A 15,894-nucleotide genomic window follows, 5' to 3' on the forward strand; every position below is an offset into this window, starting at 1 on the left:
ATGGACCACATTTCTTCAATTTTGCACAAAGCCAACTACTTGAACAGCACTTATTCTTCTCCAACAAGGTTCTGGCCTTCGCGAAGACCCTCAACGATAAGCTCATGACCTTCGGCACGCTCGTAAATGTCACGGACGTCATCTGTTTATATATTAGTAAAGGAGAACATAGCCTTGTATTTGTTTCAAGGAAAATATCTCATACCAGTCGTTGTCTCAAAGTGTGAAGTAGCGTCGTAGCTCTTGGAAATGAAAACATTGTCCTTCTTGCCATCGTCGACAGGCTCGTACAAAGGAATTGCTGGGCCCATGAATTTCTCCTCAATTTGACCAAGTCTCTGAAAACCGGGCTCCAGCTCCACGTGGTGGTTTGCTTCGTTCTCGGCGATAGTTGAGACAATGGCCACATAGTAGCCCTTGGGGCAGACGTTATGTGCTGAGGATACAACGGCAATGTAGATATCTGAGTCTGTCAGTTTTGTGTTTCCGAACTGCAACACCATAATATAACTTACCGTGCTTGCGTCCAACCTGTGATTGCGGAATGATAAGCTGAAGCGAATCGCTTCCGTCGGTCTTATCAACGGGGTGCTTCAGAATGCAGATAGCACGGATGACATATCCAGTGATCTTAACTTTGCCGGGGAAATAAGAAGGATCGGCAATGATTTTGGTGGTCTTTGTGGTGAACTTCATGCCCTCGCCAGCCTCGTCACGCTCCTTCATGGTTGCTCGGATACCGGACACTTTGCCGGCCTCGTCGTATAGGACCTCATCGACACTCGTGTTGAGCATATAAGTACCGCCGTAAATAGCGGATAGACGTGCAAAACCCTGTGGCAGCTCTCCAAGTCCATAAAGCGGGTAGATGTAGGGAGACTTTCCGTAGCGGGCCATCGAGTTAACATACAAGCGGATACGCTCAATAGTCTCTATCACTCGTCCGGGGGCTTCAATATATTCGTCCGATGGGAATAGAGCCATCGAATGGCCAACGAAGTCACGAGTTGTCGCCTCCAATCCGAATTTATCGTAGACATCCTTCATTGTGGCAGCGGACAGGTTGAGACCTGGAGTGATTGAATGATTCGTTAGAACATTGTCCCTTCAAAGAAAGGCTACTCCGAGCAGGTGACCTACCTTGATGGGTGCTGGGGTCATCTTCCTTGAACTCGCCGACCCACTCCAGGAACTTCTTTGCCCGTCTCTTCTCAAAAAGACCCATGAGAGAAGAACGAAGTGCCTCGCCAGCATCCGAAGGGACCTTGGCGACGGTTGCTTTGGGGCCCTGTCCCTGTTGGACATAACTTCCAGCAATCTGCTTGAATTCCAAATATCTTGTGACATCGGTGGAGACCAAGATGTTGGTCAATTCTCCATTGGACATAAGCAACTTGGGGATCAAGTCCACGTTCCAGTCGTTCACACGGCCATACTTCTTCCATGGTTCATCGCCGGGTCGAACGTTGCCGTATTTTTTGAAAAGCTGCAGGATATTAGACTGTGGAACTCAGACAGACGAGTCATTTTATTTACCGTTTCGATATTGACAGAGGCCGCTTCGCTGTGTTGACGTTAGCTGTCAGATGAGACCGTAGAAGACACACGGCATGGATGAGGGGGATATGTAGACCAAGCTTACCCGCCATAGTGGTCGTTGCGATCAATGTGAAGCACCTTCTTGCCCTTAACACTCAGAACACTTGTTCAACTTGTCAATAATTTTCCAGCAATTTTCGAAGCCCTTGTACAATCCAAACTCTAGACAGCTTACCCAGAGAGAACACATTCAGTAAGGCCTGGAAGCAGGTTAGTCTGCGATGCGAGCTCGCTGCGGGGTAGACTGCATACCAGTGCCTAGCACGACCACATCGTACTCGGGGGCAATTTCATCCATGGTGGAGAGCAAAATATGGGAAATATAAACCGAGGTAAGCGCACAGTTATCACCGCGTAAGAATATTCTGGATTTGAACAAGGCGGAATGCAAAAGGGGACTCAGGTTATTATGGATGTGCTCTACTCCCGCGCTAGTAACGCCCAACTAGACTAGCCTGCCGCGGAGTCAAAACCAGACTTCAAAGAGGCGGTGGCATTCACTAGCGCGCTATGGAATGCCAGAGCTGACGCCCATTTAATATCATAACATAGAATATCCAATTGGAAGTGTCTAATATTAATAATGTACATGTTTGTTTGCCCGCGACACAATATAGAACAGCGTCGATATAAGAAATGTAAGCCTTTTGAGTTGTACAAATGCGACTTTATTCTCAAGCGTTAAAGTCTCAAACAGAAGTATAAGCCCGGCGTAGGAGGTGTTGATAGGGCTGCAGCCTTAGACTAGGCCGTTGACTTCGTCTTGGACTTTGTTTTCGACTTCTTTTTTGTTTTCGGTTTCGCTTCAGGAAGATCAACTCCGAGTTGTTCGGCCTTCTCTTTCGTTTGTTGCGCCCATAGTAGTCTCGCATCTTCCCAAGCGTAGAATCTTTCCCTAAGAACATGCTTGATACACTTTTGGGTAGCCCGAACCTATGATTTCGCGTTGCATTAGAATTGCCAAAAGTCATGATTGTTGTTTAGGCACCTACCACGCGGTCACGCTCGATACACTCTGCTTCTCCATAGCCTGCCTTGAGCCGCTCTCGTTCCAGGTTTGAGGTAGCAATGCGGTTCCGTTCCTTCACACAAACCCACCATAGGCAATGGAGATCGTCCCAGGATTTTCCGCGGAGTTCTTGAACTGACCATGAGCGACCTAATGAGAGCACCGGTTAGAATGGGTACATAACACCAGATACCGGGTCAAGACTCATCAACATACCGTGCGCAATATCGTACTCGGGTGTGCTCATTGGTGATTTGTCGGGAGGGAAGAATCCCCATAGTCCATGATTGGGATCAACCTCACGCGGAGGCAGGTCTTCCGGGCTGACAGGCACAGGTAACGGGAAGTTTGAAACACTCAATTTATGCCTTGGGCCCGTCCTGTGTATAGCCGAGACTCCACGGGTTTTGTTCTTATCGGGGAACTGACGACGAGCAGCATTGGCCGCTGTAGACGAAAAGTTCGAAGACTGAACGCTGTTATGTATCGCAGGAACGAGGTAAGACGGAGGTAATTCTGCGGACAGAGGAGTGCCGAATTGGCGAGCCAGACGAAGGACCGATTGCCGATTCATCGCGGGTTTGATTTAATTTTTCTCTTAAATTGCTGCAACGCGGTATCCAGTAGGCTGATGGCGACAACCCCTGTGGTCGGTCTCTCGAAATAAGATCAGCGAGCGGCTCGACGGCAGTCACAAAATGCCCATTAGCGCTTAATATCACGTGACAATTTTGCACGATGAAAGATCGCAAGGCATTTGATACGTGCGTTTGATAGGGAATGGCTGAACTTAATACACGTGTATTTGAAAAATTAAATATTATATAATAATTATCAATCTATATTTTACATTTCGAATGGCTGTGTTAGGCGCTGTTGTATAATTAGACACACCTCGCATTCAGTGCCATGAGCAACTTCCATAAAACCTTTGAATATATAAGTCCTTTTCCTAAGCACCTAACTTAGTCGACATCCATTCAGCCTTATGACAGCAGCTCCTCTTGACTCCTTTCCCGTGAGCTGTGTAGCTGCAAGAGGCTTAGAGCCAGGGCGGGTCCGCCTACCCAATAAAAGAAGCGCGCGGTAAGGCGCTCGGCGGCTAATGGCACTTCTCAGCCTGCGATCATTCCAAGAGAACCAGAACTGGAGCCGCGAGCTTGTCTTATCAGTTTTCAAAAGCAGTGCCTACAGACGAGATCGCTCTGGAATCTTATCTTTTTCACCTTCATTCTTCCGATTTTGAGTTGTCAGAAACTACTGGAACTGCTTTTTCAATATGAATAGGCCAGGTAATTTGCTTTGCAAGCCCCCACCAAATGCCTTGCGACAGCTATTCGCCCACAATTGCGCGATCTATTCTTTCTTTCTGGACTTTTCTGGTGGCTATGTGAACGAATAGAAATGGCGATTTGTCGGCCTACAGCTGTCCCAATGCGAGCTATTCCTTTGTGTGATTCCTGCGGAAGATGGGCGTGTCCCAGTCTTCGTTCTTTGCTTTGATGGAGCCCACAATATTGATGCTATATAATCCTCCCTTGGTGCAAGCTACTGACCTCGAGTGACATTTTAGGACCAGGCCCGCAGCCGTTAAGGGGCATGCCCGGATTTCCTACACAACAACAAGCACAAGCTCGAAACACACCTCTCGCCTCGAGTCGACTACCAAACGGCAAAATAGGTGCGCCTTATGAAATCCAAGTGTTAAATCGCATCCCACTGACTTATATGGGAATTTGGAATGGTTAGGATCGAGTGCGAACTGGAATTTTGGTCTTCCGATGGGCGCAGCTCCAGGCTTGCAGAGTCATCAACAGCGAAATATTGGATCAATGGGAACGTTCGCGCAGAGTCTCGGCGGATCTCAACCCGCAACGCCTTTGGATCTTTCGTACGTATTATCAGCCACACCCAGCCAGGCATGGTTCAAAGGAATAACAAACTGATCCTGGTTGTACCAGGGAATTTCCGTCATTGTCAGGAGCACCGCAACAGAACCAGGCCCAGTCCTCTGCTCAAGCGGTCTGGGCAAATGCAGGACAGCGTGCTACCCAACAAACACCCGTTCAGCGACAGCAACCTCCCTCACGGACCTCTCAGACCCAAACACATTTCGCCCAGCAACAACCTTCCCAAGATGATGTATTCCCTTCCGGCGCCCAATTTGCGAACCGGTTAGATGATTTTCGGAATGGTGGCCAAGGCATTAGTGGCCAGCTAGGGGGCGGTGGGCAGCCGCAGACAGGCAACATTGATGAATTCCCGCCGTTAGGGAGAAATGCAGCAGATATCCCGCCAGGAGGAATTCAAGCTCGACTGAACGATATTGGGCAGGAGCGGAGGGGGTCTGTATTACAGAGTACGGGGTTTGGAAGCTACGGGCCTGGCTTGGCATTTTCAAGTCAGACGCCATCTACGCAAACCCGAAACATCATGTCTTCGACTATGAATGGGCAGGAAAATAATCGGGTGTTGTCACCGGGCTCGTCAGGCTCAGGGGGTACGTTACTATCCATAACCTCCTTGTTTGATCTTATTGAAAGCTCACGAAAGTAGCTATAGGCATGTCAACGTCGAGATCTCCGCAAGGGCCGAATGGCGTTTCCGGCCAGGACAAAGAAGTATGGCCGTCAAAAATCCAACATCGAGCGTTTGTGACAGGTACTAATTATCTCAGGACGCCGATGCCGCTATACATCGAGGCCTTCATTCCGGAACCTTTTCAGAACATGAGAGCAGTCAGGGACAACAGTTGCAACAGCGTCAAGCACAGACTAGCGGTGTGTCCGGGGACAGCCAGGAGCTTTCAAGCTCAGGTCAAACCAGTGATCAACCGCCTCTTTCTCAAATGAGTGAGCTTGACAAGTTTGGACTGGCAGGGTTACTCAGGATGATTCACAGCGAAAGTCCAGATGTGGCGAGTCTCGCGGTTGGACAGGACCTAATGACATTGGGATTAGATCTGAATCAGCCAGAGTAAGTGTTTAAAGTTGCGCAAGTCGAGCAACTTATATGGCTAATTATTTGTGTGTGTAACAGGCCGCTGCATCATTCCTTTGCGTCACCTTTCGTTGCTTCTATGTCTGCCGTACCTCTCGAACAAGACTTTGCAATCCCCGGTTGTTACAATGTTGCAAATGTACAGCCTCTACAGTCTCGTATACCCAGCTTTAGCGACGAGACACTATTCTATATCTTCTATAGCATGCCGCGCGACGTTTTACAAGAGCTCGTTGCCGAAGAATTAATGGGGCGCAAGTGGCGATATCACAAGGTCGAGCGCTGCTGGCTCACGCGAGATGAAACCTATCCTGGCCCCGTTGATGTCGAACGTGGTGTGAGTGAACGTGGTGTCTATCTGTGGTGGGACCCGACGTCCTGGAAGAAGATTCGGGTATGTAGGAACGATGAGACATGTTTACTATCTGTGGAAACTGACGGATTTGGCATTACCAGCGCGAATTCATACTTCGTTACGAAGATCTTGACAACAGACTCGATCCTGGTCGGGGCATACAACGGATTGGGTTTCCCTCCCACGCCTCATAGTGGTGGTGTATTTGATGCTTCGCGTGTTCATGTTCTTCTATTCGGGTAGCATGGGGACGAGCGTTTAGACGTTTGGCAAAATGGCGTTATCACTAGGCACAGGGACTGCCATGGGGCAATGTGGGAACTGCATTCTTCTCTGGTTAATGGTGAAAGTGCCTGGGGTTTGAAGAAGAGAATGCTCGTATTTCGAGTACTGCTTCTCAACTACTATCGATTGTTTGACAAGTAACGTGTAGAGTACGGCATCCCATATCGTAAAGAGATATAGGACGCGTGATGACGTGAAGATACCATTTGCATCCACGATCTCCTTTCCATTTCAGTAGCAATGGTAGAGTGTGTCAGTATGATACTCATATATGATAACTACTAAGGGGGACGGCCCTTGTCTTGACGCGCGGGGCTAAATGCAGCTGCTCGGCTTGCACGTGACCGCTAGGCTTGAATAGGCAAACCATAAACAGCTTTGGCGGGCGGACCAACAACACAAAAGTCCGTCAACACAAAAAGCTGTGAAGATTGTCGCCCAACCCACATTCAACAGCTGCAAGAGCTGCCTCCTTACAGGCGCAAACTACTAATGTTTTGCTGTTTAAGAATTGAATAGGCCTCGAGAGTCTTGCAACCATGAGGATCGTGGAAATCATTATTGACGTAAGTTTTGTGTCGTCGGTGACGGAGTTGGAATTCTGTATTAACCGTCAATCATCAACTACAGGGCTTCAAGTCGTACGCCGTGCGGACGGTCATCTCAGGATGGTATGTTATGCTTCAATCTTGGTTTCGAACAATGTTTTGCGCTGCCTATCGTGTGCGATGTGGACAGTATTTGACATACGCGCGCGGTCGCATGAGGCTGGTTGATAGCTGACACTTATGCGCGCAGGGACGAATCGTTCAATTCCATCACCGGTTTAAACGGTAGTGGAAAGTCGAATATTCTCGATGCCATTTGCTTTGTTCTAGGCATTACAAACATGAGCACCGTGCGAGCGCAGAACCTCCAAGATCTCATTTACAAGCGCGGACAGGCTGGAGTCACCAAAGCTAGCGTTACAATTGTGTTCGACAACCGCGACAAAGATAAATCACCTATTGGCTTTGAGGAATATGGAAGTATATCAGTCACGCGACAAATTGTTCTAGGTGGTACCAGTAAATATCTCATCAACGGTCATCGCGCACAACAGCAGACGGTCCAGAATCTCTTCCAGAGTGTCCAGTTAAACATCAACAACCCGAACTTCTTGATTATGCAAGGTCGTATTACGAAGGTCTTGAACATGAAAGCCGTTGAGATTTTGTCTATGATTGAAGAAGCAGCTGGTACTCGAATGTTTGAGGATAGGAAAGATAAAGCGGCAAAGACGATGGCGAAGAAAGAGATGAAAGTTCGCGAAATTGAAGGACTTCTTAACGAAGAAATTGAGCCTAAGCTCGAAAAGCTGCGCGGTGAAAAACGTGCTTTCCTCGACTTCCAGCAGACACAAAACGATGTTGAGCGTCTGACACGGCTAGTGGTCGCACACGATTATGTGAAGAGCAAAGACCGACTCCAAGTCGCCGGAGAAGAATATGAAGCGAAGAAGCAAAAAATACAGAGTCTTGAAGATAATGCGACCAGGCTAAAGAGTGAAATCACTCATCTCGAGGAAGATGTCAAGCGTGTCAAAGCTGTTCGGGAGAAAGAATTAAGGAAAGGCGGCAAGTTTCAAGCCTTGGAAAATGAAGTCAAGGAATACTCTCATGAATTGGTCCGATTGGCCACGGTCTTTGAGCTTAAAAATTCCAGCATGGCAGAAGAGAAGGAGAAAAGAAAAGCCAGCAAAAAGAATGTCGCCGAGCTTGAGAAGCTCCTCAAAGACAAGAGAAAGATATACGAAAAGCTCCAAGAGCAATACGACACCGCGAAAGCTGAATTTGACGCTCAAACAGCAGAAGTGGAAAAGAAAGAGGAACTACTTCAGACACTGCAGACCGGCATTACATCCAAGGAAGGCCAGGAGAATGGTTACCAGGGACAATTGCAAGACGCCCGTAATCGCGCAAGTGCTGCTGCGACTGAGCAGGAGCAGGCTAAGCTCAAAATTGCGCATCTTGAAAAGAGGATCAAGGAGGAAGAGCCCCGTGCCAAAAAGGCTAAGGAGCAAAACTCGGGTCTTCTCAAGGAATTGGAATCATTGCGAGGACGAGCAAGTAAATTAGAGGCCGAAATGCTCAAGCATGGCTTCGAACCTGGCAAAGAAGAAGAGATCTACCAAGAGCAATCAACTCTTCAACGTTCCATCAGAGAACTCCGAGAAAGAGCAGACGGGATGAACAGGAAAGTTGCTAATATTGACTTTTCTTATTCCGATCCGCATCCAGGCTTTGACCGGTCCAAAGTCAAGGGTCTTGTTGCGCAATTATTCACTCTCGACAAAAACAAGACGGAGGCAGGAACAGCACTTGAGATCTGTGCTGGTGGACGATTATATAACGTGGTTGTTGATTCTGCGGAAACCGGTTCTCAGTTGCTTCAAAAGGGCAAGCTTCGCAAACGTGTCACCATTATTCCATTGAATAAAATCTCAGCTTTCAGGGCTTCAGCCGAGAAGATTGGGGCTGCACAGAATCTGGCACCTGGAAAAGTCGATCTTGCTTTGTCGCTAATTGGATATGATGACGAGGTGTCTGCGGCGATGAACTATGTCTTTGGATCAACACTTATTTGTCAGGACGCGCAAGTTGCCAAAACAGTCACATTCAACCCGAGCGTTAGGTTGAAGAGCGTAACCTTGGAAGGTGATGTATATGATCCTTCCGGAACATTATCTGGTGGCAGCTCGCCGAATTCTAGCGGTGTGCTGGTAGTCCTTCAAAAGCTCCACGAGATTACAAGGGAGTTGAGAAGCAAAGAACGCCAATTGGCCAGTTTGCAAGAAACTATGGCAAAAGAGAAGAGAAAGCTGGATGCTGTCCGAGCATTGAAACAAGAGCTGGATTTGAAAAACCATGAAATCAAGCTGACAGAGGATCAAATCAATAGCAATAGCTCCTCATCGGTGAGCCTCCTCCGCATCCCAGTGGATAGCAATAGAACTGGCGCTAATTCTGAGTAGATTATCCATGCTGTTGAAGAAATGAAGGAGACTATTGAGCAACTGAAGAATGATATTGCCGACGCAAAAGCTCGCCATTCCGAGGCCCAGAAAGAGATCAAGCGGATAGAAAAGGACATGAAGGAATTTGACAACAATAAGGATGACAAACTCGCAGAACTTCAAACGTCTCTAGACGCACTGAAGAAGAGTCTTAGTAAGAATTCTGTTGCCGTCAAGACGCTGCAAAAAGAACTCCAAGCCTCGCGTCTCGAATCTGAGCAGGCTGGCAGCGACCTTTCTGCTGCTGAGGAACAGCTGGCCGAGGCTGATGCTACCATGGAAGCTCAATTGGAGGAGATAGAGTCTCTTAAGAAAGAACAGGCCAGAATCAAGGTAGGAAGATATCGGATTTCCATCAGGATAAGTTTCTGTACTAACGTTGTCTAAGGATTCCCACGACATTGCTCAAGCGCAATTAGAAGAGGAGCAGGCAAAATTAACTAGCTTCGACGATGAATTAGGCGATCTCGAGGAAGCCATTCGTTCAAAGAATGCACGCATAACCGAGGAAGCCCTAGAGATGCAGAAGTTGGGACATCAGCTCGAGAAACTCCACAAAGATCAGCAAGCGGCAGCTCAAATGGTAGCGAATATGGAGGGTGAACACGAGTGGATCGAGGAAGAGAAGGATAGTTTCGGTCGTCCTAACACTCCTTATGATTTCCGCGGACAGAACATTGCAGAGTGCAGATCAACATTGCGCAACTTGACCGAGCGTTTCCAGGGAATGAAGAAAAAGATTAATCCGAAGGTCATGAACATGATTGACAGCGTTGAGAAGAAAGAAGTCGCGCTTAAGAACATGATGAAGACCGTCATTCGGGATAAAAAGAAGATCGAGGAAACCATAATCAACCTGAATGAGTACAAGAAGGAGGCTCTGCACAAGACTTGGAGCAAAGTCAATGGCGACTTTGGCCAAATCTTTGCCGAACTTCTTCCTGGCAGTTTTGCCAAACTCGACCCTCCAGAGGGCAAAGAGATTACGGATGGATTGGAGGTCAAAGTCTCCCTTGGTAAAGTCTGGAAACAAAGTCTCACTGAACTCAGTGGTGGTCAACGGTCAGTTTTTATTTTTCTGCCCGATGATCCTTGTACTAATAGTTATCACAGATCACTCATTGCTTTATCGCTCATTATGGCCCTTCTTCAATTCAAGCCAGCACCAATGTATATCTTGGATGAGGTCGATGCCGCTCTCGATCTGTCCCACACGCAGAACATCGGACGCTTGATCAAGACACGGTTCAAGGGATCCCAGTTCATTGTTGTTTCTCTTAAAGATGGCATGTTCCAGAATGCCAACCGGATTTTCAGGACACGTTTCAGCGAAGGTACAAGTGTGGTGCAAGCATTGACACCGGCTGATTTGAAGTGATTTGTCTTATATACGGATCGTACTTTTACTTGACTGCACCTGTGTGAATTCTCATGCTTCTGTTTTTTCCTTTCCTTCTCATTCCAATATTCTTGGGCATTCGTGGAGTGGGGTGGGTTACTTGGTGTTGGATGGAGGATGTCAAATGTATATGGGACTTTGCATATTCATAATGATTTTATTACTTAGAGTTATGAATGCCTGACGAAAGAAAATTCCGGTTTCTGTTAAATAGTTTGCCAGTTTCCTAATCCGGAATTCAAGACATTTTCTCAAGGATGCGACTTTGAGCATGTCGATAAGGTTTATTGTTGTAGCCTTTGACTTATACACATCCAAGTCTGTGGATATAAGTATCTTTTAATACGGAAAATAGTTAAGTTGAATGGCTGCGTTAAAATAAGCACCTAATTTTGACGTGCCTTACGGAGCACGTGAACACCGACCAAACAGCCGGCCGCCGCCTAAGGCAACGTCGCCACGTCCCGTCGCTATCGCCCCCCGTCTGGATGTCACTGCTGAACGCAGCTCGTGCTGAGAACCACAGGCAACCGTTTCTCCATGACCATTCCACACCATACAGCGCACCGCGAATAGAGGCATATTTCTGTGGCGACTTTCAGATCTTACGCCCTTCCTTGCTGTTTCTCAGTACTTCGTCAGCATTCCACGCGCACACACCCCCTTCGGACATCGGGCCGCAGATAGGATAGGATAGGATAGGATACGACAGCACTGACATCACATTCACAACCCGAACAAAAAATAGAAAAAATGGTGGATGAAGAGCCTTCCATCAACATCCCCTCACTGCTCACGCTCGCAGTTGTCTCTTTCCTCGTTATTCGGTGGTTTCTGAATCGCGATGGCAACAATGCAGCCAATGGCTCTGCCCGTTCACGGGGTCGCATGATTGATCCGGCGCAAGTCGAGCAGATCTCGCAAATGTTTCCGCAGCTTAGTCGACGAGATATCATGTGGGATTTACAAAGAAATGGGGGAAGTGTTGCGGCGACTACTGAGCGTATCCTTACTGGACGAGGCTTGGATACTGTGAGTTTTATTCTTAATGCCGTTCTGCAATGGTCATGGCGGCGCATGGCAGATCTAAACGGTGTGAACTTGGACTGACCCTTTTGACTCTCTTTTTAGCCTCCTCCGTCATATCAACCACAGATCCCACAGCCTCAGAATCCTACGACAACTGCTGCGCCTGCACCTGCCGCAAAGTCGGGAACACCGGACCTCATCTCTCGCTACAATCTTGCCAATCGAGTCTCGGAAGAGCAGGAAGTCGCCACGAAACCAGAAAGTGGCTGGTCACAGAACAAGAGCGAGCGCCAACGATTGCTGCAGAAGCGGAGGGATGATATGATTTTGGCAGCTCGCAGGAAACTCCAGCAAAAGGATCGGGAAACATCACATGCGACTGGCCCTGCCTTTTAGATATTTGTATTCGTGTTCTTTTCCGATGTCCTCGTCCGGAACATGAGTACCTACCATATATTTTGGTCACTGAACGCAATTGCAGGGGTTTAAATATTTGGAGACTTGATATCGACCCGTGGTCAATTGACTCAGACACTCATTCTTGGGCCTTCGTTTAGCATCGTGTACGGCGTCTTGGATCAATAAACATAATCATTTTAAATATGTAGATGCAATGAGACTTCATTTCACTGGGTATTATCACAACGTAGCATAAGCAAGCACCTCGCTAAAAACAAGACATCACCGCCAGCCGTTCTATGCACCAACCACTCAAGAAACGCCCTTAACAAATGCGAACAGAATTAAAAACCACTCCAAAAACCATTTCAGAATTCCATGTCATCATCATCGTCTTGAGTGTAGCCCTGAGTAGGGCCTTCTTCGGCGAGCTGTTCTCTCCGTGCCTGCTCGCGTGATGCACCGATTTTCCTGAGTCCCTCGACGACCCCGGCGACAAATCCTCTCATTTCACCGATTTCCATAGCTCCGACGCCGGTAAGCGAGACTCCGCCTCCACCTACCGCTGCGGTATCGAGAACATCGACGCCCTTTCTCATTTTCGACATGCGCACTTCTCGCAGATCTTTTAGTAATCGCCGTATCTGGTCGGGTTCGGTGAGGTCGTCGCTCGCAGCATCCAAGAGCATATTCCCAACCTCTAGCCAGTGGTATGGAAGCGCAATTTCTTTGTCCGTTTCCGATGTCTCGGATGTTGCCAATGCCGTGTTTTGCGGCAGAAATGGTGGCGTGGGATAGTACCGCTCCCCATCTAGAGTGTATTTTGGTCGCGGAAGAGTTGTCGTTGGTTGCCTCCTGTTGTCGCCGCCGGGCCTAGGTTGGCCTGGTAGCCTCGGCGGCGGAGAGAATGCATCTGTATATTCGTTTGTTTCTGTTTCGAATTGGAGGACTATTTGTAGGCATTCGGGATGGAGCCAGTGCGGCGGAACAATATTCACTCGCCGTTGTCTTTTCAGTAAAATCGCAAGCCATAGAGGGAGTGTTGCGCGCTGCGGTGGTAGTAGTCTCTCTGTAGGACCCTGTATACAGCCGCGTTAGTTTGTTTATCAGCACAGGACTCCTCGCCGATAAAGAATATATCACAGCGCGAGTGAGGAATGTAGATCTCCAAAATCACCCAATTCCGCGGGGGAGTGAGCAGAGAGACGGCGGGGGTGCGACTCCCACTCACAGATAACAACTCAAGCCCTTCTAAGCGCTGTCGAGGCACAACAGTGACCAATTCCATCTCCGAGAGAAATTCGATTTCGGGAGGCGTAATGCCTCGTTGCAGTGGGAAAGCCATCAATGGGCGTGATATTTTTCGCGGAAGTTTGGGGATCAGACGCGTCGGAAGTCGTGTTTGTGTTTTATATGAGCAGCACTGTATCGCAGTGGTTGGAATTGACAGCACGCATGCGATCAGAAGGGGCGCAGATCGGGGTTTATATGATCGAATCCATATTTGCGTTGGAGTCCAGCATCACCATCAACATCAACAACTTGAATAATCTGCGGGGCGAGAATGTGGTGTGTTTGCACAGTTTGCACCGGCCCAGCCAACCGGAGCTTCGGGATCCTTTTCGCTTTAGACCCAGAGCAACGTCTCACATTTTTGTCCTGTGCAGGTCATGCTTTGAAGCCATTGAAAAATTGGAAGGGTTGAAGGCCAATGCGCAGGAGCCGATGTTGTGGTTGTGTTTTGATAGCCAGAGCGAGAACGCATTATCACCATGAGCTCTCCACAGCCTGAGACTGGCTTGACGTTAGCTGGCCGCTACTTGGTGCCATTCGTACTGCTTTCTCTGCTGCTATGGAGGAAGCTCGTAAACGATGTTGTGCAAGAACCCTACCTTGATGAGGTATTTCACGTTGGTCAAGCGCAGGCTTACTGGGGAAACGATTGGTTCCACTGGGACCCAAAAATAACCACACCACCAGGACTATATGTATGGTCGTACATCCTATGCGCTGGTCTCTTGTTGCTCCAAGGATCTCCGAAAGAAGTCGGCGTTACTGAACTTCGCTCTACGAATCTTGCCGCTGCCGGGTTCATACTGCCATGGCGGATTCAGACGCTGTTGGATTTACTGCGAAAAGAACGCAATACCCGGGCCTCAGGGGCCTGGCTGAGTCATACCGTACTGAATATTTGCTTGTTTCCGCCTTTATTCTTCTTCTCAGGTCTCTATTATACCGACCTGCTTGCCGTGCTAGTTGTCATTGAGGCATACATATGGGATACGAAAAGATCAGATTCCAACGGCCTGAAGAAGACAGTGGGTGGTGCCTTACGTGGTCATGCCTCCCTCCAGACCTTTACTTTCCTCGCAATTGGATGCATAGCACTTGTGTTCAGACAGACCAATATCTTCTGGGTATCTGTCTTTATGGGGGGACTTGAAGTGGTTCGCACCATTCGACAGAACACAAAATCCTGCGAGAACACCGGGCCGCTTGATATCATATCAAAGAGCTTTCAGGCAGAATTATACGATCCACTAGTGGCTGAAGCAAGTCTTTTCGGTAAATATTTGCCACGGTACTATATATATGATCATTACTGATATAATGCAGACTATTTCAAGACTAGCTTGTCCCTGGCATGTGCTGCGTTGAGCCAGTTACCTCTCATAGTAGCTTCAATTATCCCACATCTCATCATCCTAGCAGCATTCGGCGCGTTCGTTTTGTGGAATGGTAGCGTTGTCTTAGGACACAAAGAGTTTCACACCGCCAGCATCCATATCCCTCAGATGCTATACATCTGGCCATATTTCATCTTTTTCTCGTGGCCTCTGATTCTGATAGCCGTCATAAACGTTATTATCCCGCGGCGTTTCCTTCCAAAAGTTTTTGATTACCGACTATCCAATCATCGCAGGTTTCCTGGAATCCTCACAGCTCTAGCTGTCACCCCCTTGATGCTGGCGGCCGTACATTTCAACACCATTGTACACCCTTTTACCCTCGCTGACAATCGTCATTATGTTTTCTATGTTTTCCGGCTCTTGACTAGACACCACCCTGCTGTCAAGTACGCCATTGTCCCCATCTATTTCCTGTGTGCATGGGCTGTCCTTGCTTCTTTCGGGTTCTTCTCTACACCTGCACCCAAAGTCAAATTTGCTCCATTGCCAACCGAACAAGACACAGCCCCTGCCCAGCTCGAATCTGAGAAACTAAGCAAAAGGAAAGAAAAAGAAGCAAAAAGACAGCAAAAGAAGCAAGCCTCAAAGCAACAGCCCACCACGAAAAAGACCACCAAATCTATAACTGCCAAAGAAAAAGAGCAACAACAACAACAACCAACCCAGGTACTCACACCCGAGCTCCTAGCCAAGATTCAAGCCCATGTTCTTCAGCGTCAACAACAGCGTGATCAAGAGCAAATCCGCGTCAGTTTTGTTCTTATCTGGCTGGCCGCTACCACGCTTTCACTCATCACGGCTCCTCTCGTCGAACCGAGATATTTCATTATCCCATGGGTATTATGGAGAGTACATCTTCCGCGTCAGCAGACTCCAGAAGTATTCCGGCGACAGCAGCAGCAGTCCGAATCATCTGGCGTAGAGCCATTCAAGGCACAGATTTTCACTGCATTGCCTCAGATTATGGAAACGGTTTGGTTCTTGATCATTAATGCCGTGACCGGGTATGCGTTCTTGTATAAGGGGTTTGAATGGCCACAGGAGCCAGGGATGGTTCAAAGGTTTATGTGGTAG

The 15,894-nt window shown here is 48.0% G+C and overlaps 6 protein-coding genes across 6 annotated transcripts; 3 read left to right on the forward strand and 3 right to left on the reverse strand.

The window, feature by feature from the left end:
* Positions 1-50: 50 nt before the first annotated feature.
* Positions 51-1,897, reverse strand: UA08_07551 (Rab GDP-dissociation inhibitor; the record flags this gene model as incomplete). The annotated part of the gene is made up of 8 exons (XM_020262457.1): positions 51-142; positions 206-463; positions 516-1,070; positions 1,141-1,501; positions 1,537-1,564; positions 1,643-1,702; positions 1,775-1,799; positions 1,852-1,897. The coding sequence occupies 8 exons, from the start codon at positions 1,895-1,897 to the stop codon at positions 51-53; spliced, it is 1,425 nt and encodes a 474-aa protein (XP_020117224.1).
* Positions 1,898-2,343: 446 nt separating this feature from the next.
* UA08_07552 (54S ribosomal protein L4, mitochondrial) lies at positions 2,344-3,182 on the reverse strand (the record flags this gene model as incomplete). Its single annotated transcript, XM_020262458.1, has 3 exons — positions 2,344-2,532; positions 2,592-2,758; positions 2,825-3,182. 3 exons carry the CDS (start codon positions 3,180-3,182, stop codon positions 2,344-2,346), a joined length of 714 nt encoding a protein of 237 aa, XP_020117223.1.
* Positions 3,183-4,207: 1,025 nt separating this feature from the next.
* On the forward strand, positions 4,208-10,681 carry UA08_07553 (hypothetical protein; the record flags this gene model as incomplete). The annotated part of the gene is made up of 13 exons (XM_020262460.1): positions 4,208-4,289; positions 4,358-4,499; positions 4,570-5,108; positions 5,165-5,229; positions 5,286-5,584; positions 5,648-6,002; positions 6,625-6,652; positions 6,768-6,814; positions 6,879-6,919; positions 7,047-9,204; positions 9,262-9,636; positions 9,692-10,365; positions 10,417-10,681. 13 exons carry the CDS (start codon positions 4,208-4,210, stop codon positions 10,679-10,681), a joined length of 5,070 nt encoding a protein of 1,689 aa, XP_020117222.1.
* Positions 10,682-11,455: 774 nt separating this feature from the next.
* Positions 11,456-12,127, forward strand: UA08_07554 (hypothetical protein; the record flags this gene model as incomplete). Its single annotated transcript, XM_020262461.1, has 2 exons — positions 11,456-11,734; positions 11,834-12,127. The coding sequence occupies 2 exons, from the start codon at positions 11,456-11,458 to the stop codon at positions 12,125-12,127; spliced, it is 573 nt and encodes a 190-aa protein (XP_020117221.1).
* A 371-nt stretch (positions 12,128-12,498) lies between these two features.
* UA08_07555 (DNA replication complex GINS protein psf2) lies at positions 12,499-13,475 on the reverse strand (the record flags this gene model as incomplete). Its single annotated transcript, XM_020262462.1, has 2 exons — positions 12,499-13,209; positions 13,362-13,475. 2 exons carry the CDS (start codon positions 13,473-13,475, stop codon positions 12,499-12,501), a joined length of 825 nt encoding a protein of 274 aa, XP_020117220.1.
* A 427-nt stretch (positions 13,476-13,902) lies between these two features.
* UA08_07556 (Dol-P-Glc:Glc(2)Man(9)GlcNAc(2)-PP-Dol alpha-1,2-glucosyltransferase) lies at positions 13,903-15,894 on the forward strand (the record flags this gene model as incomplete). The annotated part of the gene is made up of 2 exons (XM_020262463.1): positions 13,903-14,695; positions 14,747-15,894. 2 exons carry the CDS (start codon positions 13,903-13,905, stop codon positions 15,892-15,894), a joined length of 1,941 nt encoding a protein of 646 aa, XP_020117219.1.

This window comes from Talaromyces atroroseus (genome assembly GCF_001907595.1).
Source record: "Talaromyces atroroseus strain IBT 11181 chromosome Unknown scaffold_11, whole genome shotgun sequence".
Classification (NCBI taxonomy): Eukaryota; Fungi; Ascomycota; class Eurotiomycetes; order Eurotiales; family Trichocomaceae; genus Talaromyces; species Talaromyces atroroseus.